This window comes from Aquila chrysaetos, chromosome 22 (assembly GCF_900496995.4).
Source record: "Aquila chrysaetos chrysaetos chromosome 22, bAquChr1.4, whole genome shotgun sequence".
In the NCBI taxonomy this organism is placed as follows: domain Eukaryota; kingdom Metazoa; phylum Chordata; class Aves; order Accipitriformes; family Accipitridae; genus Aquila; species Aquila chrysaetos.
Window position 1 is genome coordinate 10,700,843 of NC_044025.1, and position 24,859 is coordinate 10,725,701.

Below are 24,859 nucleotides of genomic sequence, written 5' to 3' on the forward strand. Positions count from 1 at the left end.
TGTAAATGAGTGCTTTATTTCTTGCTGCCTTCGCTCAACATTAATGAACTGTTTGTTCTGTTGCCATTCTAACTCCCTGCTGACCTGAATGCTGCTGCTGTTAAGTTACTCTTTTGTCTGTAACTTTGCCCATGGGGTGTAGTGCTGTATGGGAGAAGAGACAGGGCACGGTAGGTCTAGTGTGGTGCTGGTTCCCTTCAGGGCACGGTAGGTCTAGTGTGGTGCTGGTTCCCTTCTGTGGCAGTTGTATTGCATTTCCCTGATACCCTGCTACATTGGCTTACTGATTTTGGGTTCCCCTCACTCTCTTGGCTTCTAGCTCACAGCAAAATCCCCCTTTTCCTAGGCAGGCCCTTCTCAGGAGATAAGCTCTGTATCTTGTCCCCTTCTCGCTGACCTGGTGTCTCTTACTCTTACAGCCACCTAATCCTACGGAATGTAAAAGACCAAATTAAAAGAGCATCACAGTTATGAAGTCAAAAATGTGGGAGTTAAGAAATGCCAGGTCTGTGTAATTGTAACTTGGCTGTTAAATGTTATTAGGTTACTTTATTGTGTATCATACTTTCCATATGAACCCTGCCTTGTGCAGTGCGCGGGGTGGGGTGACACCCTGTGAGCAGCGTTTCTTCCCATCTTACAGTATTTGACTGCTGCCTTGTTACTAGCAGGTGGTTTGTATTAACCTGGTCCTGAGTACAAGTCATACGTATCCACAGGGACTCTGAGATGGCTATTGTCATGGTATTGAACCCTTCAAATGTGTTTTCCTTCACAGTTTCCCTGGGAGGCAAGTTTGGCATTGTCCCCATTTCATAGATAAGGGAATTGAAGCAATGTATTGCAAAGTCCATAACTGGTGCCCCCTGATTTTGGGTGCTCTGAGCCAAGATTTGACATGTCAGAATAGTTTTGCGTTTTTCTAGCACTTGAGAACTGAAGTAGGCTGTTATGCTAATCAGGAGATTAATTTTTTCCCTAACTCTGTTCTTGAAAATGATCATGTTTTTACTGGTTTTTAAATAATTCAACCCGAGACATCTTGCATGGAAAACTTTGGCCCACAAAGAGTTAAGTTGGCAGTGCTTTTGTAAGCAGCACTTGTAATGGAAAGTGTTAGACAGACTTAGCTGTAGGTGTCACTGGTAGCTAGGTTTCTCTGTTAGTCACTGTCCTTCACATGCTATTTAAGTGTCTTTTGCCTGTTTGCAAATGCTGTATCTTGTGAAATAGGGAAAAGACTGCAAGGCCGTGGTATTTGTAATAGAAAACAGTAGTAGGAAGATATGAGCAACAGAGAGCTTCTACAAAACTTTGTTAGGTGGAGTTTAGCCCAGAAAGGAACAGCATTCATGCTGTACGCTCCTAGGAGCTGGGATTTATGATTGGCTCAGGCTATGATGAGTTCAGGATAGCACTAATTTATTCCACTGTAGGGAATGGTTTTCCTGAATGATTGTCATGTAATTACGTCCCCGGTACTGTTAGCCCGTTCTTGGTATGCTTCCAGAAAATGCCCTAACAGTAGGCAATAATATCCTTCCCCCCAGTTTCAAGCTGTGTAAAAGTTTTCCTCACCACTGACAAACCTGTTTCCTCTCTCTGTACATTTCAGATATGTGCCATCATTGGAGGAACATTTACTGTAGCTGGGATCCTCGACTCCTGCATTTTCACAGCATCAGAGGCCTGGAAGAAGATCCAGCTGGGGAAAATGCAGTAGCAGTGAAACTCTACCCTAGTCTCCAAGGACAGGAGCAAAGATTGAGAAATCTACCACTACCTGTTTTTGTCTTTATTTTCTATTTGATTGAATCAATAAGTTTTTCTCTAATCAGGCTGTTCAGTGAAGACGTCTTCAACAAATCAAAGAAATCTCCATGCATTTCAGAGCTCTCAGAGTGAAAAATCAATGGAATCAGGGCATGGATTTCGATTCTCTCCCCCCAGAAAGAGAGGTTGAAATGGCATATATGAAACACACCATCATATCTAAGTAAGGATGACACTCTGTTTTCTGGGAGGGTCCTATGGCAGTATACAAACTAGGTAGTAGATTGCAAAGAGCTGAACTGTCTTGTGGCACTTCTTGGAATTCCGTTGGATTTGCATGATTAGACAATCGACTTTTGTATATGGCAAAATTGTACATTAGGAAGAAATTCCACCCGTGGTGCCAAAAAGGTGATGTATCTGTTGGTGAGGAATGGAAAGTGTTAGTCCCCATAGCAAACTTTAGAGACAGAGGGCAGAAATAACATCAAGAAATGTTTTGTGCTTTTATTGAAAGCTCTTTTGTTCAGATATGACCTTTCTAATGAAATGAGCAAATGAGAAGAGGAAGCTTTCCCCTAGCTACCTTTTCCTGGGTAATCTATGATCCAGGCAGTGGAGGGCCTTTCTTTTACTCTGGATGTAAGGATGTAAAAGTGGTTTCATTTCTTCCCAGAAACTGAATATCCAGTCTTGTGTTTACAGGTGGCATGAAGTAAAAACCAAACTGAGCAACACAGTTCTATGTGGCCTTTGCTTTGAAAGGGAATAGTTGTCTTTACAGCATTAGCTTTTATTCTTTCTTACATTTTTTTAAACACAGACCACCCAACAGTCTGGATTCTGCACTTCTGCTTTATTATTTTTATTATTATTATTGTTGTTATTTTGAAAAGGGGTTGTATATTCTATGTGTTCAGAAGAATGGTGCAGTCTTCTGGGTGGATAAGCACAGCTTACTGTCTTGCTTTGTGTGTGTATATTGAATACACCTGTCAAACACAGGAAGTCTGTCTTTTCAGGGTTTAAGGTGCCTCCCTTTTCCTTTAAAAGTCAATCGGGCATCTTTTCTGAGCCCTAGACTGACACTGTTCACCCACAGGTACACCAGGAGCAGGGCAGGCATTGCCACAAGCTGGCCCCTGCTAGTAGTTGTTTTGTTTTATTACTTAAAATGGTACCTGAGCTTCCATGCCCATTCATTCAAGCCTTGTCTTCTGGGGCCTCCAGTAAACGGAGGTGTGAGGGGAAAACTACTGCCAGGTGTGGCTTGCATGTAATGGTAGACATGAGTTCACTAAAATTAGACTGATACCCACCAGCGCATTTTCCATAGCCTCCTAAATGTTCCTTGAGTAGTAACAGTCTCTGCATGCTTTGTAAATGTCTGAGCTGAGGATACACAAATTTTAAGTGTTCCAGGATGGATAAAAATCATAAAATAAAAATCTTTAACTCAATCAATGCTGTAAATTCTAAGATGGGTGCAGGATTTCTCTTGGATAATATCTACTGCCCACTGCCCTTTCCTGGAGGCAAAAGTATCCAAACATTATGTTGTAGTAATATGAATCTTTGAATATTCAGTGTTAATGCTAGAGTCAGATGCATTTCAAAAGTATTCCTAATACATATCTGTTGAAATTGTCTCATTGCTTTGGAAGTAGGGAAGGTAGCCAGTTTTATCCACATACCAAAAAAAAGAAGCCAACCACCCTCGCCCTGCTGTCCTCTGCCCTGTAGTGACTTCGGACAAATTACAGCATTGGAATTTTTCCCTGTTCCTATTACGGACTGATTGCTATTACTTTAGGTGTAAACTGGATTGTGTAACTTCCTGTATCTGTTAATGTATGGATAGATTTTATACATTTTTTTCCATTTACAAAAATCAACTTGAAAATGAGATGCTTGTCTTCATTTCGGTGCGTGCGTCCGTCCGTGTGCCTGCGAGCGGTACCTGCTGGATGGTGGCAGCTGCCCGGTGGGAGCCGGGATTTTCCATTGCAATTGTTGGCCGAAGGATTTCCTCTAATCCACTGTGACCAGATGAAGCTTACAGCAAAAAATGTCCTAGTTTTTTCTCTTGAATTGGTTGCATCTTAGCTTGTGAACCCAGTGATTACTGGGATTACAAGGATGTGATTTTTAATATCTTGGCAGTGCATCCTGAGCTGTGCAAGAGATGATCTTTGTCGCACAGTGGATTGTACTGTTAGTTTTCTGAAGTTTCTTCCCTTGTACAATTTCTTTGACACAAACGAGCAAAGCTGGTTGCAGATTCCTGTTTGTGCCTGGTGTGTTATTTCTGCCTTTCTCCTTCTCCCCATCCTCTGTCTGAATTAAGTGCTGCCTTCTGTGCAGTCCAGGCCAGTTCTCTAAACCAGAACAGTGAAATTGTTTGGCTTTTTTTGGAAATAACAGATGCATACTTCAGTGTGCCTGCTTTCTCTGCCAAAATGTCCACTGCAATAACCTAAGAAATCACATTTTTTTTTGCTAGATGTGGAAACCAAATTGTGCTCAAGTTCTGGCAAAACTGCTGAAGAAACAGTCCGCACCTTAGTTCTCTAAACCAGGTCTAAGCTTTTGAGTACTGCCAAGCCAAGGCTACCTTCTGGGGCTGCTGTAAGTTGTGGCAAGCTTGTCCTTCAGGTGTGGCTGGCTTGGGTCATGTAATGATGCTGCATCATGTGTTTACAGAAGAATCTGCTCTTCATCTCCAAATGTGAAAGCAAGGTAGTTACTGTTATAGCAGTCCTGCCCCGTGCATACATGTCTCATTAGATTTCACTTTTATTTTCAAACACTTTTGAGAAGATAAATGAGCTTAGTTATGCTTTTAAACATCAGTGCAAACAACAATAATTTCAAGCCATAGTGGAAGAAAAACCATCGATTGTAGGTGTTCATCCGTATTCCTGACTTTCTGCTTTTCCTGACTTGCTCTTTCAAGTCAGTATTTTGACAGAAGTATTTGTGGTTTTCCGAGAAAGACATCCCTGTAGGAAGTAAAATATTTAGAACTTGTATATATTCCAGTTTAAATAAGTCCCTCTAAAGCTACACTTCATCATACAGTGAGAACTTGTGGCGTAGGATGCTTTGCAATGGTGGAGTTAAAATTTTTAGCTCTAGGGAAAGCTGTGCTTAGGTATATTCTAGGCATTATGTGGACCGCTGAAGATTAATTTTAAGAAAAAAAAATGGAAATGGGATAAGAAAAAAATGGAAGACATGCAATTGTGAATGTTTGATTTATCAAATACTTGCATTCAACTACTGCTCTGTAAAAAGTGAAATCTGCAGTGTAAATGGTAATGTCTGTAGTTAATTTCTGAATATTTCTCATTTAAAGTTGTTTTTTATTTGTGTGATACACAAACTGTTCGGGCTGAAAAAGACTGTGATGAGTGTCTGCTTTAGAATCATCGTTTGAAGTTTCAGATGACATATGTCCATTTCTCAATAGTCCTTGGAAGAAGGGAGAGAGGGGCAGAGGAGGGAGGACATAGTCCTGTAGTATGTTATGGCGATGTTTAAAGCACAAATCTTTTGCATTTTTACAGTGGAGATTATTAAGGAGTTCTGGCATTTCCCTTTTAATTTGCAACCTTATGTTAATAAAATATTAGCCTTTTTAGTTCTATAATTAAAAATAAAACTCTCGTGCATTTTGATTGGCTTCTTGTTGCACTACTATTGCAAAATCAATCTAAAAGGGCTTTTTTCTTTTGTTTTTAATTATTATTTCAGTGAACTAAGCGTTATCACACAATGAAATCACTGTAAGCCAGGTCACTGTGTAGAAAGTTAACACGAGGTTCTTTTGTAATCGGCACTGAGTCATGTCTGGACATTCAGTGCTTGGTTTTGAACAGTACCAAGTGTCCTAACCTCCCTTTTTTTAATGAGAGGTGAGTGGACTGTGCTTGGAACTTGCTGGGTTTGGCTTTAGTCACTGTACCACTTGGTATATAAAATAAGTAATTTTTTGTTCCCCCCCCCTCCTTTAATTTCCTTTTAGCCTTGCTTCACTATGTATTTAGAAATAAGCGTCTGAGGCAATTAGTAAAGATTAAATAGGAAAGGGTTACAACACAGTGAATTTGGGCACTATATATCTGCACCATATGAAGAAACCAATGCCTTTTAAGTTCTGGTATTGCTTACTTACGTTGGTGCCTGCTGTACAACATCTTCATGAAGGGAGAGATCTGCCCGCTTCCAATGGCCCTCAAGCGCAGGTTGGAACTCAGATTTCCAGAAGTGACAGGATGGTGCTGAAGGTTTCTTACTCTGCGTAAAAGAAGAGTAAAGGCACTGGGAAAGGCGTTTGTCTGACCCTCAGCCCGGGAACTTTTCCAACCTATCTTTATAAACCAAAACCCAGTCAAATGTCTGTACTGCTGCTCACCCAAGCGCTCGGTTCGTTTCTACCGACGCCACGTTCTGCCATAAATAATTTTCCTTGAGAATAAATTACTCTGTGTCCCTTAAAAATGTACCACCACCCCATCTACCTCAGGTGCAAGCAGTTTGTGCAGGTGCGTGAAGCCTGGGGAGGCGGGTGACAGTACACGCAGCCACAGGAGCGGGCTCTGGGCTGAGGAACTTGGGCTCGGCGGGAGCCCCGCGAGAGGGGTCTCCCTTTTGGCTGAGGGACGCGGGCTTTCTGGGCTGGGCCGGAGAGGAGGAAGCCGGTTGGAGGGGTTTACTCTGTGTTCCTGCACGTTCGCGGAGGGGCTGGATGTGGAGAGAAGCGGCTGCCGCTAAACAGCTCTGACTTCGGGCGCGGTGAGGGGGGGGGGGCCGCGCCCACAGGCCCGCCGGCGCCGCCCGCCCTGACGGGCACCAGGCGAGCGCCCGCCCCGCTGCGCCTGTGGCCGCCGGCCGCCAGGGGGCGCGGGTCGCCCCAGCTCCTCGCGCAGGATCTCGCGAGAGCCCGGCGGCCGCTTGGGGAAGCGGAAGCGCGTCCCGCTCCTCTTTCCGGGCGACCGTAGCGGCGGCAGCAGAGGGGTAAGGGCGGCGCGGCCCGGCCTGTCGCCATCCGTCGCCATCCTGCGTGAGGCGGCCCCGCGCTGTCCCCCGCTGGTCGCGGCGCGGCGGGGCCTGTTCGGGGAAGAGGGAGGGGGCTCGGCCGCCGCCGCAGCCGCGCCCGACGCTGCGGGGTGCCGCCGGCCAGGCCCTCTCGGCGCGGGAAGGGGCAGCTCGCTGCCTGGAGAGGGGAGCGGGGTTGGCCCGGGCTCGCCGTCCCCGAGACGGGTGTGCCCCGAGGGCGCTGCTGGCGTTCGTGTCTCGGGCAGGGGCGGCGGGTGAGCTACCGGCCCGGCAGTCTGGCTGCAGGGGTGTCCGGTGGGGCAGGCCTGCCCCGGAGCTGCCTTCGGGTGTGCTGTTGGGAGCTCGGACTCCGGAGAGAGCTTGCGCTCCTTTGGTCTGTTCTTCCATAGTGGATTATTCGGTTAATACAGCTCAGGCAGCGTATGATCTTCTGATTTGCAGCACGCCCTGGCTTCCGCACAGCCCAGGCTGGCGTGTGCAGGAGGTGCGAGTGTGTAATACTTGAAAGTTGCAGAGTTGAGCAAAAGCGTCATTTAACGGACGTGCCTTTGTCAGTCTGGATGAATTGTGCCATAGCAGTCAATCTTATAGTGCAGTTGTTAAGGTTTAGGGAAGGCCAAAAGTATCTTGGATTTACAAATCTGTTACGTGCACCAGTCTGGTGGTGTGCGTTATTGGAGATCCCTAAGCAGTACGAGTTCCTTTTCTTGCGAGTCCAAAATACACGTTCACTTTATAAATGAAGGTGGTGTATACTACCTTGCAAAATTAAGACTAGTTAATCAGGTGTTCTGACTTCTGAGAACAGCAAGCTTTGGATTAGAAAGAATGGTCTGATGTGCATGTGTGTAGCACACCTGTCAATCACAGGGCCATTGTCAATCAGGGAGGAGGCTTGAACCTTATTTGAAGTCCACTTTGTAAGGGTATGTTCACTAGAGATAGGATTAAAAATAGTTAAAATTGCTTTTTTATGTCCTCGCATACTTTCTGTGGGTAGATGATAAGAGTAGTGTGTATGAGTTACAAGCATCTCTCAAACTATTGTTTTCTTTACACAGCCAAAATGAAGTTCAATCCATTTGTGACCTCAGACCGCAGCAAGAACCGTAAACGACATTTCAATGCGCCTTCTCACATTCGAAGAAAAATAATGTCCTCCCCGCTCTCCAAGGAGTTGCGGCAGAAATACAATGTCCGCTCTATGCCCATCCGAAAGGATGATGAAGTCCAGGTAGCTGTGCTGTCAGTCTTCTAAGTTGTACTGTCACACATGAGCTTCCATCTGTGTTTTAGTTTTCATGTATAGCCTGTGCAAAAGGGAAGGACTAGACAAATTTACGTTTATGCTGGAGCTCTGCCATGAGTCTTGCAGAAATAATGCAAGTTAATGTAGTCATAGACTTGGCCTGTTGAGTGTTTCTTGAGATCACATCAGTGACAAGGAAAATAAAAGGAAGACAAGCGTGCTGGCAGCTTTACTGCACTTTAGTTACATGTATTGAGTATCACGCTGGATTAAAGGCTTTTAACAATAAAGCACAAAACAAAAAAGTGTTTCTTTTCTTTTTTTATAGACTATTTGCTACCTGTGATACTTGAAAGATCAGTTTAGAAATGAATCCAAGTTAAGTGGCTTTTTTTAATATGAAATGCAATGATGGGTGAAAAACAAAGGTGAAAAACTGTTTAAGTTGACTATTAGCCTTCTGGTTGAAAAGATATGGAGTTCCTCCATTAGGGTTTATTGCAGGGAAAATGCGGGAGAAGTATGGTTCTGATCCATTATATTTTCCATTTTAGTGATTGCTGAAATTGTCCGGTAATTGATATCTTTGTGGCATGTGTATACAAAGAGCAGAGTTGGGATTTCAACCTGTGCAGTTCTGGTTTTCTGTTGGGATAATTAGTGTTTCTTAAGATCTGGTAATTGTTTAAGGGGTGGTTTTAAAGTATGGGACAGTGTACTTCTTATGTTTGTGTTTAGGTTGTCCGGGGACACTACAAAGGACAGCAGATCGGCAAGGTGGTCCAGGTGTACAGAAAAAAATACGTCATCTACATTGAACGTGTTCAGCGTGAGAAGGCTAATGGCACAACTGTCCACGTGGGGATCCATCCCAGCAAGGTACGGTGCATGAAGTGAGGTCTGAAATGCATGAGGAGACCTTGTTGGTAAATGAAGATACTGCTACTGGCATGAGTAAAGCCTTGTTACGGCACATGGATTGAGATGCTACAGCGTTGGGGGGGGGGGGGGGTGGAGCGTAATAAACAAGGAAATGTTATGGTGTCATGATAGTAGAGAAGAACTCCTCAATGTTTCTAGGGCTTATTTGATGGAGAAGCCGCTGGAGACTTTAGAATCTTGCTAAAATACTTTTTTGAAGAGATTGGTGTTTTTAAAGCACAAACCAGATGGTTCAGAACAATCTTTCACCTTTGCTATGTGGCATTTGCACTGGTTAAGGAGGTGTTAGAAATGTTCAGATAGATGCTCAGATTTGTGATTTGTTCTTCTGGGCTATTGTGAAATAAGTTCTTCTGAATCTGGTTTTAACCTGAAGTGATATACAGTGTTTAGAGTTTGTGAAAACCAGGCAAAGCCTGTTTAGGTCATAACAGGAAAACATTTCAAGCCAAACAGAACAACTAGCCAAAACCTGGTTTGAAGCAGATGAAATTAGTCTGCTTCAGCCTTCCCATGTGGGCAAGCATACTGAGACATTGGTGGAAGAAATCCAGTTGTAACAGGTTTTCTGGTCTAAATGGTTGGTATGTTCAGCAGAGGGAGAGCAGAATTATTCCAAAACATAATGACTTGTGTGCAGTAATAACATTTGACGGACAAGGTGACATTGCAATGGAGCCAGTGCACATACTACTTGTGTGGTAAATAGCAGTGAAAGAAATTTAATTTTTGCTGGTCCTGTACTTCTCTGGAATTTTTCTCTAGTTGGGAATTAGAGCTTAATAAAGCTGTGCATAAAGATCCTGGTTATTAATGGAAAAGGAACAGAACATTTTGTTTTGCAAACTTGCAGTGGGGTGGGTGAACAGTTTCTGCCTCTCCTAGGTAAAGAGGTAGGAATCAATTACAATTAAGAGAGACCTAAATGGACAATGGAACTGAGGAGGAGTGTGCAGCCCTGCTGCAGCCTATATGTTTTTTCTAGGATTTGATTGTCAGTTGTATTTTTAAAGTACTCCCTTCAGTAATATCAACACAGGTATTTCTTTGCCAGTTTGAGGGAGCACAGAAAGCACTGAAGGCTGCTTATGGGCTGAAAAATCAGTGCTGCAGTTCGCTGCTGCTTTGTTAGAAATATCATTAGGGTTGTGGCAGCAAATGGTCTGCGCAATTTACCTTTCATTTGTCCTTGTTAGTAATACTTGATAATTGCCTGGCCACTTCGCAACTGTTCAATAGCAGATGTGTTCTTTCAAGTGTCTTTATATGAGTCACCATGGTGCATGAACTTTTACGTTGCCTGTAGTTTAGCCAGATGTGTTGGCTAGTCCAGATGGTACAGCAATGATATGATAATGGCCAGTGGCAGCAGCATGGTTCTCTAGTGTTCTGAAATTTAGGTAGCATTGCTTAAAACATGGAGATATTAAAATAATGATCCATTACTTGCCTTTGTGGTGATGGGAAGAAGTCTCATCTGTATGCTGTTTTAAGTGGATGTAGTATCCATCATGTTTGAGCAGCGTAATGGAAATTAGATTTACTTCAAAGTAATTATTTTATTACGTAGATGGATAGAAATTTGGCTCCTCTTCAGTTTGTCCAAATGTTGTGGCTGTGCATTGAAAAAACTGCCTGTATGTTCTGATCCCTGAATGTACCCGGAAAAATTAATATAGCTCAGTGTTTTGAAATACAGAAAGCAATTAAGTACCTCTGTTCTACTCAAACCAAATTAGATCGTCTGTGGAAATAAAACTTGGGTGATTTGGTGCAGTCTGTCAGCGGTGATCTTCCTGGGCTGTGTTATGTTACCACAGTTCTGTCAGGTTGTTGTACTTTAACACTGAAGAGACACTAAATTCTTTGTCCTTTCTCTAGGTGGTGATCACTAGGCTAAAACTGGACAAAGATCGCAAAAAGATCTTGGAGCGTAAAGCAAAATCTCGCCAGGTTGGCAAGGAGAAGGGCAAATACAAGGAAGAAACAATCGAAAAGATGCAAGAATAGATGGTTTCCTATTTGACACCATTAAAGAACTGCTAAAATTAAACCCATTGTTGTGTCTTCTCCTTTAGAAAGTCTTGATAAGGTGTGTCTGGTTAGCGATTAAATATTCATTCTTGTGTATTGATGTTGACTATGTAAAAAATACTTCCACTAAATTAAAAAGCTTTCTATACCTTTTTTTACTTTTAAGAAAACTAAAGACTTTTTCCCCATAAAGGAATGTTTCAGCCAACATTAGAAAGATGAAAACATGCATCTAATGACCATTGTACTTCTGTGTCTTCCATTGATCGTTAACACTTACTTAGACGTGTTCGTGGTTTTAAATGAACATGTTAATTCTGTGCACCGTATGTATTTAGTATTTTATCAGACTTTTGAAGTAAGTTATTTCTGGCCATGAGTCTCTTTCTGTAATCCTCTTAAATTATGTTTTTTCAACTGTCTTACGAACTTGACAGTAGAGGATGACATTTTAGAGGTTCACCAGGCGTGATGCGGCCAAACACAGGACTGAATTTGCTGTGTGGTGTCTCGGGGTCTTACATTAATGCTAGAGCTTGAGGACAGGGGGGGTTTACCTCGCCAGCGCTTGTGAGGCAGAGCTGGCTGGTTTGAAAAGGGTAGGAGCGAGGGCAGTCTCGCTGCTGTTGCTGACGCTATTTTGGACAAACTTTTCTGTAAGAGGAAATGAGGCTTTTAAGCGCTTTATACATATATAACTGAGAGCTGCTGCAGAGTGTTGAAAACAGCCCTGCAGTGAAGTGAATTTACTGTCTCGGTGCATGGCCCTCTAATTGCCGACAGCAAGGGAAGGAAATCCAGGGCCTGCCCAGGCAGCGCTGCGAGCTGACAAAGGGGGTGCTGGGAATCAGGGAAAATGGCATTTGCACTTTTGAAGTCATTCATAGGCATTAATGCGAAGGCGAGCTTTGAACGTCGCTTCTTGTGTGTAGGTCCCGCGGTTTTACCCCTCGCGGTTCGCTGACTTAAGATTTTTCTTCGGTTTTTCTTGCCCTTGCGTCGCAGTTTCAGGGAATGTCTTGGGGCTCGCTGGTGCGCGGGGGCCTTTCGGCCCGGCAGGCTCTCCTGCCGGAGCGTCCTCCCCCTTCCCAGCTTTTCGAGGAGCTCGGACGCAGCCCTGGCCCCCGAGGCCTGTCCCTTCGCCCCGCCGTTCCCCGCCGGCGCCGGGCTCAGTCAGGAGCCGGCCCCGCAGCGCGGGCTCCCGCCGCCGGCAGCGCCGAGCGCGGGGCGGGGCGGGGCCATGGGCTGGCGCCCGTCGCGCTGCCAGGTGCGCCACCGCCCGCCGGGCTGCGGTGACGTGGCGGGCGCTGATTGGCGGAGGCGGCGGGGCGGGGCGCCGCGGCCGGCCGTGAGGAAGGGGAGGGGAGGGGAGGCGCCGCGCCGGGTCGGACCGAGCAGCTTCCCTCCGCCGCCGCCCCCGCCAGCCCGGCCATGGCGTACGGTGGCCTCACGGTGCCCATCATCGTCATGAGCGTTTTCTGGGGGGTGGTCGGCGGCGTCCTGCCGTGGCTCGTACCCAAGGGGCCTAACCGCGGGTGAGTGACCGGGGGAGGGGCGGCGCGGCGCGGCGGGAGGCCGGGGCCGCTCTGAGGCGGGCGGCGGGCCCGTTCGCTTCCCTTCCCATCCCCCTCGGGCATGGCGGGGAGGTGTGAGGAGGCCCCCGGCGGAGGCGGGCCCGGCGCCCCGAGGCGGCGGCGGCCTGGCGGAGGCGGGCCCGGCGCCCCGAGGCGGCGGCGGCCTGGCGGAGGCGGGCCGTGCCCTTGCGGGCCTGCCGGGCGGCAGCGGCCTTGCGGCTCCGGCTCTCTCGAGTTCCCCTTTACCCCCGCCGTCGAGGCCCGGCGGCCGCCGCGGCGCCCTGCAGCGCCGTATCTGCCCTGCTCGCCGCCCCGCCGGGCCCGGAGCCGCCGCCTCCTGCCGCAGTAGTCCTGCGGGTTCCTCGTCGCCGTACTGGCGCAGCGCGGAGGGCGGGCGGGCCCGGGCCCAGGCGCCTGTGCCAGCCGAGATGCCGCTAGCGGCGGAAGGCCGGAGCGAAGGCCTGCCAGGCTTCCCGAGCGTGGGGCCGGAGGCCAGAGGCGGTGTCTCCGTGCCTTAATAGTCCGTCACGGATTTGAGTTTTCCCCTCCAGCCCTGTAAACGCCTGCATACGCTGCGTCCTGTGGCAAGGAGGTCTGTTGTTCAGTTCGATGGTGTTTGAGGAATAACTCCCTCTTTCTTTTCTTACTTGACCTCTTCTAGCTTATTCCACTGTCCTCTAGTCTCACGCTGGATGAGACTGAAAAAGTCGCTGTAGTAGATCTCCATTCTGTGCTTGGTGGCCTTGTAGCTGTGGTGGCCTGAGGACAAAAGCAGGGCGTCTAAGCAGAGACATTTTTCCTGCAGTGATCCTAGCTGCTCTGATTGAAAAGTAGACAAGTGTTTGTCTTTCTCTTTTCCCTAGGAGATAATGACTTCTTAATCTCTCTTCCTCTCTCTGACATCCCCTCTACTCCACAGGTACCAACTGTCTTTTCTCTTAGTTGTTTATCTGAACTTGGAGGAATTTTCCTCAAGTTGCATTTAGCTCTGCTATTTACTGCCTCGATTTCAAACCTGAAGTGTGTGTTGTGCCTGAAAACTTGTCCTCAGAAATACCTTGGAAATATGTCTTCCGGGCATCTCCTTAAAGTATGTGGGAAGTATGTGGGTCACCAACAGATGTTCTGTCGTTATTCAAAAATATGATTAACAAATATGAGTAGAGCACTGCTGTGTTCTGATTCTATAGACATGCTATAGAAACACTGCATAGTCTGTTAACTTCTCATCTTCTTAAATAAAATAATTTAAAAAAAACCCAAAACAAACAAAAAAAACTCTGCCCAAAGCCTGTTTCTGAATAGGGTGGTTCTTCTTCTAACAAAAGAAATCAATGCAAACTTTAACTGACCTAAGAATTCACATTTCCTAGGTTAAAACTCCCAAACAATGACTCTGGGACTCCTTGGAAAGGAGGGGTTCCTGAAGCTTAATTCAGGCTATGTTAGCTTTATAGCATTCGTTTGAAAGTTGACAAGGTGGATGTGTATAAATAGATGAAAAATACTGAATGTTATCCATGTCACAAAATGGTTGGAAGTTAATGAGCTAACATGAGTTTTTTGTTACTTGGTTTGGGGGGGGGGTGGAATACATAGAGGGAATTTCCCTTTTTATAAAGCAAAAAGGAAAGAAAACCCTCCACTTTGCTACTGAGTTCCATGAGCTGCATAGATCACCCACTGTTAGAAAATCCCATTTCTTTTCCTCCCACTTCAAAATCATATGTGTGTATAGCTGTGGTTTTACCATTTTCAATTTCAAGAGCTGCTTGGTTCTTGCTTCTTATCAGCTTAACTATGGTTTCTGACACAGTTTTCTTTCAGCAAGAAAGGAAAATCTTATCCTAAAGATAATTTCATGTGGCTTTGAGATTTTATTTTGTATTCAGTTTGCAAAACCCTCATTCATGATATGAAATTAAAATACATATTTTGATACTTAATTTTTCTGTAAGCAGAATTTTGCAAATGGAGAAAATGTTTATTGTTTACTGTTAGCATTACAATATCCAACTTCAGTAGTTTACTAACTTGCTGGTACACGTGACTGTGAAATGGAGCAAGGACACTGACTGCATAAGATTTTGCTCCTCTTCGGAGTGATTTTTATTTTATTTTAAATACAGCTGTATACTTCTGTTTGCCAGAGCTGTGTCAGTTCTTTTGCAGAGTCTTAGCTGTGCCTCTGCAAGTTACTCAGCTGGAAGAAGTTAGAACACTCATGTTGAGTCACCTTCCATATGATCAAAGTTGAACTTGTTCTTGTTTGCTGGTTTGTTTTTTTTTCCGATGTATCTTGTGGTCAGTCATAACATGACAACTAATCAGCTTCTTCTCTCCTTCCTTTTTGCAGTGTTATCAACACAATGCTGGTGACATGTGCTGTTTGCTGCTACCTGTTGTAAGTATAAATAATGTCTTGCCTCTTAATCAAGACACAGTTCTGATGTAATCAAAAGTTCCTTTTTTATATCCTCAAAACATTTAGGAAGAAGCTTTTCAAATGTGTTACAGAGCTTTAGACAAGGTGTTCTTTGACAGCTCTTAGAATTCTTAGTTCTAAAGACCTTCAACATGCTGAAGAAAACATTTTCCCATTGGAAGATATTGAATTAAACCTGAATTCCTCTTGTTGTCCTCTGACGTTAACTGTTGAATAGCGCTCTGCATTGACTTTATATTACTCTTTTCCATTTCATTGGCTTATTCGCTCACAAGTATAATGGCAGTTTGTCAATTCTAGAATTTTTCTGATTCACAGTAGAGCAATGACTTTCTGCCTTTTTCATTCTTTATACCTTACATTTATTTTTTAAGGTGATGCTAATTTAAACCTACTGATAAGTTTTGCTTTACTTAGTTTGGTTGAATATATTCCTGAAATCTGGCAGGGCAGTGGGTGGAAAAACTTACACTTGGGGATTTTTATATGTATGACAAATAATTTTTCTGACAAAGTTGTGATGCTTTAATATATAAAGACTGTTTCTGTTTAGATGCACATGATATTTGAGGCTGCCTCTCTTCTGTTAGAGAATTGGTAAAAATAACAAAATAACTTGTTGAGGAATTCCTCATATCTGTTCTTTTGTCAAGAGGTAAGCCAGCTGTAGCTGGAGTCCACAAGAGAAAGCATTTATCTTTTAAGACATTAGAGACTGATCTTAGTCAAAAAAGTGCTATGCAGAAATAACTTTGAAAGAATTTGTTACAGAGAGTAAATGGTAAAAGGCTGGTTAGATCTTTAGCGTTAACTAGTAATAAAATCATTATTCAGAGTTCCACTTGAACCTGAGTAGTATTTGTACTTTCCTGAAGTATTTAGGCATTATTTATGCTACTCTAAGGAGCTTAACATGAATATTTAGAGAAACGCATCTCTAATCTCAAGACTCATTCTGAAGTACTGGCAGCCAAAAGCCATGTTATCAGTGTCGGCATGTTCCAGGAGAGGCCTGTTTGGTTCCGTGTTGGGTTGGCCTGTGGTGCAGGCTTATGCAAGTTTGATTTAGTTTAATAATGCGATATTCAGGTTTTATACAGGTGAGGCGCCTTTTTTTTTTTTTTTTTTTTTTTTTAATTTGGAGTATTTGACATGTGAAGTCTTAAGAAATAACTCTTCTGAATAATTGTAAAAGTACAGCAAACTTGGTTCTGTGACAGTTTTTTAAATTACAGTTTTGCTGAGCAGATGTAGAAACTTGAGCTTTGTAGTGCCAGCAACTTGAATTTGGGATTGAAATTTGGGAATCTCAGTGCTGTGAAGGCCTCCTTGCCTGCACATAAAGTATGTAGCAGCCCAGGCTCATGGTAGGTCCCAAATGCTTGGCTGAAAATGGGCAACTGGATGCTCACTTTCACTAGGTTATTGTGTTCAGGTTACAGTAATTTGTGCGTTTGTTTGGGGTTTGTTGGGTTTTTTGGGGGACAGGCAGCAGTGTTTTGTTTTTGTTTAAAGTTCTCACTTAAGTTCTTCCTACTCTGTATTTTAACAGAAATAATGTCCTACTTTTCTAAAATCCTTGAAGTTTAGGGTTTGTTTTCTGTGTTGTTTGAAGAAGGACAGTTTCCTTTAAGTTGAGGCCATGTGGCATCTGCAGAAACCCCTGGATTATGATGTGGAATGTATTTGTTGTAGAATTTCTTAACTTTGAATGCTGTGAACTCTTCAAATGTACAGTGGTATTTTACTTGTAAGTTTAGTGATTTTTGTACTGAAACAGACCTGTTATAAATCTTGTGTCATTAACATGATTTATAATCTGTTCTTGCATGTCCAATGAGGGGGTTCTTTTGTAATCTTGTGGGCTCTAACTTGTTTTCTGTATTCCGTTTGGCTTTCTCCAATTATACCTTGAAAAAAGAAGCAGCAAAACATTACTATGTTCTAAACCATCACTAGTTATACCCAACTACACAAACTACATATATAGTCTCTGCTTGCCAGAATATGATAAAAAGCAGATTTTTCTCCTCATGTTCCAAGATAGAACTTGCCTCATAACACAGTCTTTCCCCACCACCCCCTGTGAATTCTGTATAAAATCATAGAACAGCCCTGGTTGGAAAGGACCTTGAAAGATCATCTAGTCTGTATGTAAGTTTGTTCTTCCCATATCCTTTTTCTTTTTTGGGGGGAGGCATTCAAAAAATTTCAGACCTTGGTTTCGGTGACTAAAGAAAGAGACTAATTTTTCATCGCAGTCTTGAAGGAATTGCAAAAGAATGGTTTCTGAGGATTCTTCATTGTATGTGTTAGGGTTAAAATAACTTGCGTTGTCCCAGGTATGGTCTTCTGTATTTGCGCATCCTTAGTAGGTGGCTGGTGCTGTTATCTACTGCTTTGTGGAGTTGTTTAGAACTCTGCTAGACCTACTTTCTTTGAGTTACCTTTCCAGTTGAAAATAGGGAAAAAACTATTTCCTATCTTCATTAAACACCACTTGATGGGCAAATAAATTTGCATCAAACTCTATTTGTGCTAACTAAATTTGAAGTCGATCGCATTTCAACTTAAAGCTGTTTCTTCTGTGTTTAGATTTAACAGTAATCATTTTGAATAACCATATTGATCACATGGTGTTAATTTGGTTGTTCTATAGAAAACTTTTGCATGGGTAAGTGCATAATTTGTGTACAGATATTGTACCCAGCAGCCTTTTGAAGGAGAATACATGAGCTTCAGGAACCTGGTAAAATATAAGGCAAAGCATAAGGAGTTACTGCTGCAGAAATTATAGGTTACACCATGTTGTAAGGAACTGTCAAAGTCTAAATCTATTTTGCTATTTACAAAGCAGTTCCTGAAACAGTACCATGATACTCTACTAACAGAGGACAGGGTGCTTGAAAAATGGTATTATTTGCTACTGATTCTAAAAGGATTAAAATACGGTTGCCCAAATTGACATTTAAACAGAGATAGCAGGACCTTAATTTGTAATATGCAGCATAGACAGATGGCAGTTATGGTAGAAGGACCTTTTAAAAATCTTTCTGGTAGAACATAAGGGACTTCAGTTTCCTTGTCTGAGCTGGGTAATTAACACTAACTGTTTTAAGTGGTATCTTGTAGAATTTAAGGACCTGTGGGTGGCTCGAATGCCATACCTGATTTTAGCAACCCTAGAACATTACACATTGGGTACAGAGGCCTGCTTTGTTTAACTTTGAATGCTGTGTTTTGTTTTGCGTTGTCATGATAGGTTATTGTATAAAGCAGCATCGCTTAAGCGAAACGTGGGAAAAGCTTTTTTATGACTTACCTTGAATGCAAGGGAGTTGTAGAGTTCAGTGCCTAGCTACTACTATAAATTATTGGGCCCTAGCAGAGCAGGGAGGAGGAATATACTATTGACCTGTAATGCCACTATGGCTCGGAGCTTGGGTATCCAGCATGGTCCCAACAAATAGCTTTTGAAAACTGCACAGTGCTTGCCTAAAGCATGGTTATACAGCTGGGACATGTCAATATTTTGAATGTGCTTCCAGCTCATTTAATTCACAGCCATGCTGGGTCTGAACTTAGGAAGCATAGAGAGGTGAGATATTTGTGCATGGAGTTCCTTCCTTCTGTACAGTGAGAAAGAGAATAACGTGCTTTAACAGGCTTTTAGTGTTCCTACCCTCCTCCCACTTCTGTTAGTTCAGGATGCTAAAGGCAGATGGTACAGTGCTCTGGCACCCCTTCTATCTGTCTTTTGTATCTGAAAATTAACCCTTGCAAAATAAATTCTGTGGTATTTTTAAGAGCTAATTTGCTTTTCCCTTAAGTAAATTTAACATAATGATTAACATGATTTCAAAATACGTTATCATCACTGTGGATAGCAAAGTAGAAACATGTCAACCTAAAGGTTGTTGGCTCTTCTCTCAGTGGTGTCTTGCTGATGTTTTAATTGTTTTGTAGAGCCTGCTATGTATTTCAAGGCTTGCATGACTGATAGACTGCTGCAGGCTCAGCATGTCGTTTTAACTAGAGTCCTACTTTGTGCAAAACTGAAAGTGGCATTGAAAATAAATATTTGTAAATTTTAAGAGGATTGATGTGTTTTCTTTAAGTCTGGCCCACGTCTTTTGCCCCTGGCTCTTCTAGCCATTTTACAGCAGACCTGCACTTCGTTTGTTGGTCAAAGCATCAAGGTTTGAGTGGAATTTTCCATGACTGCCTAAGCACTCTGATACATTTGCGGCAGCTCCCATTACAAAGCTGCTCTGCTTTTTCTCCTCCTTACAAAGCATTCTGGAAATAGCAGACAGATGAGCCAGTGTGTTCACTAAATGTGTTTAAATAGTTAGTATTTAACATAGATTTAAATCCATGGAAGCATCCATTGCTTTTTCTGACTCTTGTAATATTTACAAAACAAATACATCTTTTAACAGTGGAATATTTATTTCTGTTTAGCTTTCCTGGATATTTTCCACAAACTACATTCCTCTTGTTCTCGGTTATGGCTATGGCTTCTGCAGTGTTAGTTTATGAACTGCTCTGATGACAAGGCTGCTGTTGCTGATGATCTGGGGTTTGTCGTTGTATTGGTTTTGTTGTTGTGGGTTTTTTAATTTTTTTTGTGTATGTGTGTTCCTGTAGCATTGTACCTTTTTGCTTCAGGTTCCTGTTTCTTGACCTCTGTGCCAGGTTTAAATTCACTTTTGTTCAGTCTCTGATGAAAAATATACCATGTCTGCAAGGGTAGGTTGTCATACACTGAAAATAAGAGCAAATGAGAGAAAGTATGTTTCTCAGAGTTTTTGTTTAAAGGATGCTTCAAAGGCACCGAGAAAAGGTCGGTCTCTCTTATGTTTCTGTCTTCAGAGCCCACAAATACCCAAGTTCCATATGTCTCAAAACACTTTTCCTGTCAAAGGAAAAGTACGAGAGAAATGCTGTCAGGTGGGTTTGTGTTGCTTTAATTTGAACAGGACAATTTATTGTTTCAGTTGCAGAACGATTTGGTACCAGATCTTCATTGCTTCATTGTCTTTGTGTATGAGCTTGAGTAAAATTTTGATTTGATATTAGACCTTCCTGAAAACTGTCCTTTTTTTTTTTTTTTTTTTTTCCTGATAGTACTTGTGGACAAGCCTTTCCATTATCATAAGCTTAGTAATTTGGCTGATGTTCTCTCTTTTGGGTTGGGGGGGTTGTCTTGCAGTTGGCTGATTGCGATTCTGGCTCAACTCAACCCTCTCTTTGGGCCACAGTTAAGCAATGAAACAATCTGGTATCTTAAATCTCACTGGCCTTAAGGATGTCTGTCCTCTGCTGCAATTTATTGACTAGGTGAGTATGATCAGATTTATTAATATATTTGGCATGTTAAAGCTTCAGGAGAAATTGAACAGTACTTTCTGTAGGCTGCAACAAAACTTATTTTGGATGTTAATCTTGACTGGATACTGTGAAAAGCTTGGACTTAATTCTTGTACAGTTATTTTTTCTCTGCTATCATGTCATGGTGCCGTGTTCAGTAAGCAGGGGTTTGTAAGGAGAACAGTACATTTCTTCTTCCTACAAAAAAAAATAATTGGGCTGGGGTATCTTTTAATAGCTAGCATAAGTGGATTTCCTAACCTTTAACAATTGTTGAACCTCTCTTCAAGCCTACTACTACCATTTCATCCAAGACCTGTCCTGATTTCCAAGGCAATGTACAGTTGCCCTCATTCATCTGGGAACTCGGAGTGAGAACTGCAGTTAGAATGGTTCTTTATCCTGTCAATGTTATAGCACTAATGCCAAGCTTATAGATGAATGTTTTGGGTTTTTTTTAATGATAGCCTGTGTGCAACTTTAATCATAGATGAGCCTGGTGGTTGCTATCTGGGTAGTGCTATTGGAATGCTGTTGTTACAGTTCTTGGGCATGCTTTCTGACATGACCAGCAAAAATACAAAGTCTTGTACTAAAAGTACCATGATGACTTCAGATTTCGGCAGCATTTGGAGTTGAAGGTTCAAATGAAGGATACCCTGTGATTTTAGTTTTTCATGCTGGTAACTGAATAATTAGATACACTTAGTTTTTTACCTGTTTTTTCTGTCCTTTTAGGTTTAACTGCCTAGCCCCTTGATGTTATTACTTTAACTTCTGTTTATGGAAGTCCAATAGCAGCAGACAGATGACAGTTGATGTTATAGCTCAGTTAAATGCTGTCTGTAAAGCATGCTGAACATTTACCCTGAAGCAAAGCTCCACTGCTTCAAAGTAGGCTTCATCTGAACTGTGGTGTTGTCAGACTGTGGCATGTGTATATGTCTGTAGCTTCTCTTTTAAGCAGCAAGCAGAAGCTAAAGGTAGACTTGGCCCTGCTTCAAGTAGAGGCCTGTAATTAGCTAAGTCAGTCAAGCTGAATTTCCTAGGAGCATTTTCACTGCTCATGTGTTAACACATAATTAGTTAGCTAAAACAGAGACCAGTGTATTCTGGTAATGGGCATACAGATCCCTGAATCTCAAAGGATAATTCAGTTGCCTAGAATCTGAAACTGAAACGTAGTTATCTGGATAAGTGGATGCCTTGGATATAAAAATTGGGCTTCCTTCTGACTGATAAATGGTCTGTGTGTTGCAACCAGCACTGAAAAAAAATGGAGATACAACTTTTGGACTCTAGGCACCTGTTAAAAGAATCAGGGCTTTCCCCTTCCCTTTCAGTGAAGGATTTTCCAGAGGACTGGAGGTAAATTTGTACCAAGGAGGAGAGGGAACTAATGTATTCTAGGATGGCCAGAAAGTTTATGCAAGGAGCTGTCATTTTTAAACTTATTAATGGAGAATGAGACCTATATAGCACATGCTGTTGTGTTACATGGAGCAGTTTGTTTTAACCTTTGATATATCTGATTTCATTGGCTTGATTTTGGAATAAAATGAAGGTTCTTGTCTTTGTGAAAAAGAATGCTTTAAAAAAGTAGAAGCATATAATCACAAATATCATGGTTAAATATTATGTGCTTTCTTGCTAGAAATGTGCTATTAACAGGACATTCTATTCTCAATGATCTTGTTTGAATTACTCTTGTAGTGTTGAATTAGCTGAGCAGCAAGGAGGTGGCTACCTTGATCAAGCTTCAGTGTCCTGTCTTTTGCTGCTGTGTGCCTCTGCACTCAGAGCCCCCTGTTGAGTTTCTCACTAGATAGGAGCTGTGAATTAGATTCCATCTGAAAGAGTTGGGTTATATCTCTGGCACTGCATGGAATTCCATAAATATAGCTACCGTTTCTTGTTTGACCAGTTATTTTTGGCTTTTAAGATGTGCTTTTCCAGCACTCAAGGTGCATATACTATACTTTTTACAGCCTCCCATTTCTCTTTCAGTTGAGTTTTGGATGGATTAGTACGGACAATGCAAAGAGTTAAAGTAGAGAATGAAATGCTAACTCCCAGAGTGGAGAGATCTTATTTAAAAATGAGGATAGTCTAAGCAAACCCATTTTACTTGACCAACGGAGCGGGCACACAGAAAGCTACTGCATTCTAATGAAGAGCTTCTACAGATGCTGACTTGATTGATCCATGCCAAATTACAGAAGTTTGGTCTTTATTTTCGGTCAGTATCTCTCCAAGTGATGATGATGTATCAGATGACTTGTCTGTATAATCAAGTTAATGGCTTGGATGGCAGTATGTAAGAGCATGAAAACTTCTGTAGCTATGGTAAAGAGGCTGTAGCCTCTTTTAAGCAATCTAACTTAAGCAATCTAATTTTTAAGTGATCTAACGCCACCTTTTCTCCTTAAATTTGTTGATTTACAGTCTTGTGTTCTCAGACTAGGAGCTTTCTTCATGCAAGTGCAAGAAGGGATATCATCCAGATGACTGGATGCTGTTACAGCATTGCAGACTTTCTAGTAAAATAGTTGTTCGACCAACTTAGAATGTAACTAAAAGGACTTGCAGTAGCTTCAGAAATGAAACTGCTAAGAAAGGAAGGAAGTAGAGATTATTCTTGAAGCTCCATATAGATGAATTATCTACAGTTCTTGACCATTTCTCAGTGCATTTGTGAAATGGAAATAGTTGTGGTTAACAGCCAGGTCTTCGATTAGTAAATTGTCTCCATGGGAAGGAATAATTAAGTTGCCTCTTGCTTTGCAGGTAAAGAAGAGATTTCCTGCAGATGAAAAACTCCACTGACCCAAAGATGCCCTTAACATAGTTGGTTGGATACCAAGCCTGCATTAATGCCTTAACCTTTCTATTGTGCTTCAAATGGCTTCAAAGCCCTGTATTTTTTCCTACTATACCATTTAAAAGAGTGTGCCTAATGCAATTTATACTCCTCTTCAGTACTGTAAATTTTTGTCTGTTAATTTCAGATCTGATGAAAATTTCTAAAGTTTTTATGGGTTGTAGAGTCAGCTTTCCTGTTCATTTTACTCACTCCGTAGGAACACTATATATCTTACAGGTCTTAGGTTGTCTGTTGCTGTGCTGTTCACCCCTGTTCTGTGTTTGACTGCACTTGAAAAAAATGTGTGCAATGAAACTGTATGAGGAGAGGAGAAACAGTGGTGCCACATGCTGATGGCATTTATTTTTTTAAAGTGAGTTGTATTCTTGGGAAATTTGGTCTTAAATTTCTCATGCCTGGAAATAAAACTAATCCTCTGCTTTATACAAAATGCTCTTGTGCCATGTTTAACTGTTACGATGTGCTTTTCTGTGGTTTTAATCAGACAATAGTTGGCCAGAGTTGAGCTGAGGAAACTTAGATGATGTGGGTAAACTGTGATGAAGTCATACAGTGTGATGAGATGAGCATGCTTGCTGCCTGTATCAAGACCTCTTGGGTAGTTCTAAAATAGGACTAAGTTTGCAGTCTAAAATTGCTGAAAGGTCTGCAGGAAGAAGTGAATGCCTTGGCTCGAGAGCCGCTTCTCCATGAACTCCTTGTTGTCTGATACTAGGGGGACTCAGCAACAGAGATAACATGACTAGTTTGAACAAAGCATAAATAGTAATTTTGATGGGAGATTGATTCAGTCCCTGGCCGTTTGGGGGGATACGTATAATAACAAGCAATTTGAATTGAACAGAAAATACAGCAGTTGTTTTATACTGACTTGACAGTTGCACGTGGAATTGCAGACCTGATAAAGCACGTGAGAATGTAGGCCAGAGATGAAAGATTGCTGAGGCTCCTCGATGTCAGCTGAGTCCATGGAGTTGGGAGTGAATCTAGTAAGTCATTTGTTAAGGAATAGCTTCAAAGAATATAAATACTGCTGCATGCACAGGAGCCTTCATGTATACTTTCTTACCTCTTTACATCATGTCCACATAAATTGCAATTTTTCCTTATTGTGTTTTATTGTTATGCACAAGGACATAATGGAGCGGTTCATTTTTTTCCTTTTGGATAGTACTGTTAACTTTTTCGGTGCAATAGTACTCATTACTGTACAGGAAATCCTGAGATCCTGACAAAATGCTGTAACTTGCGGTGATCGAAAACTGGACAGTATGAATTGCAAAAGAAACAAGAATGCGGCCACTATGACAAATAAGCATAGCGACTGTTGAGACTAGAATAGTGAATTTTTTCAAGTTACCCACTACTGACAGCTGTATTTTAACATGTGAGAAGTTGTACACCATAATGCTGTATAGTCTGTGGCAAATAATTCCTAAGAAAATTGGAAACCAAATGATCTTATAAAAGCTTAGATTGTTGTTTGTTCTGTTTTTTTTACAGTGTGTGTGGAGGATAAGATA

The 24,859-nt window shown here is 42.3% G+C and overlaps 4 protein-coding genes across 6 annotated transcripts in view; 3 read left to right on the forward strand and 1 right to left on the reverse strand.

Annotated features, from left to right (window-relative positions):
- The window catches only part of ERGIC1 (endoplasmic reticulum-golgi intermediate compartment 1), a 59,557-nt gene extending 55,878 nt beyond the window's left edge, over positions 1-3,679 (forward strand). The window contains exon 10 of the mRNA XM_029997856.2: positions 1,616-3,679. Within this exon, the coding sequence (XP_029853716.1) occupies positions 1,616-1,723 (108 nt within the window). The 3' untranslated portion in view covers positions 1,724-3,679. The remainder of the gene's footprint in view (positions 1-1,615) is intronic.
- A 773-nt stretch (positions 3,680-4,452) lies between these two features.
- On the reverse strand, positions 4,453-6,823 carry LOC115334458. Its single transcript, XM_029998592.1, has 3 exons — positions 6,492-6,823; positions 5,951-6,072; positions 4,453-4,775 (listed from the first exon to the last, which is right to left on the reverse strand). Exons 1-3 carry the CDS (start codon positions 6,821-6,823, stop codon positions 4,576-4,578), a joined length of 654 nt encoding a protein of 217 aa, XP_029854452.1. The 3' UTR covers positions 4,453-4,575.
- RPL26L1 (ribosomal protein L26 like 1) lies at positions 6,754-11,078 on the forward strand. 3 transcript variants are annotated; one of them, XM_041119323.1, is made up of 4 exons: positions 6,754-6,792; positions 7,895-8,068; positions 8,822-8,962; positions 10,907-11,078. In XM_041119323.1, the coding sequence occupies exons 2-4, from the start codon at positions 7,901-7,903 to the stop codon at positions 11,033-11,035; spliced, it is 438 nt and encodes a 145-aa protein (XP_040975257.1). In that variant the 5' UTR covers positions 6,754-6,792; positions 7,895-7,900; the 3' UTR covers positions 11,036-11,078. The 3 variants fall into 3 exon arrangements, with proteins under 3 accessions (XP_040975257.1, XP_040975259.1, XP_040975258.1); XM_041119325.1 differs by lacking the exon at positions 6,754-6,792 and adding an exon at positions 7,143-7,160 and having other exon boundaries at positions 7,896-8,068; XM_041119324.1 differs by lacking the exon at positions 6,754-6,792 and adding an exon at positions 7,190-7,207 and having other exon boundaries at positions 7,896-8,068.
- Positions 11,079-12,401: 1,323 nt separating this feature from the next.
- ATP6V0E1 (ATPase H+ transporting V0 subunit e1) lies at positions 12,402-24,810 on the forward strand. The gene is made up of 4 exons (XM_029997864.2): positions 12,402-12,594; positions 14,990-15,037; positions 20,295-20,422; positions 23,240-24,810. Exons 1-3 carry the CDS (start codon positions 12,491-12,493, stop codon positions 20,386-20,388), a joined length of 246 nt encoding a protein of 81 aa, XP_029853724.1. The 5' UTR covers positions 12,402-12,490; the 3' UTR covers positions 20,389-20,422; positions 23,240-24,810.
- The last annotated feature ends 49 nt before the right edge of the window (positions 24,811-24,859 follow it).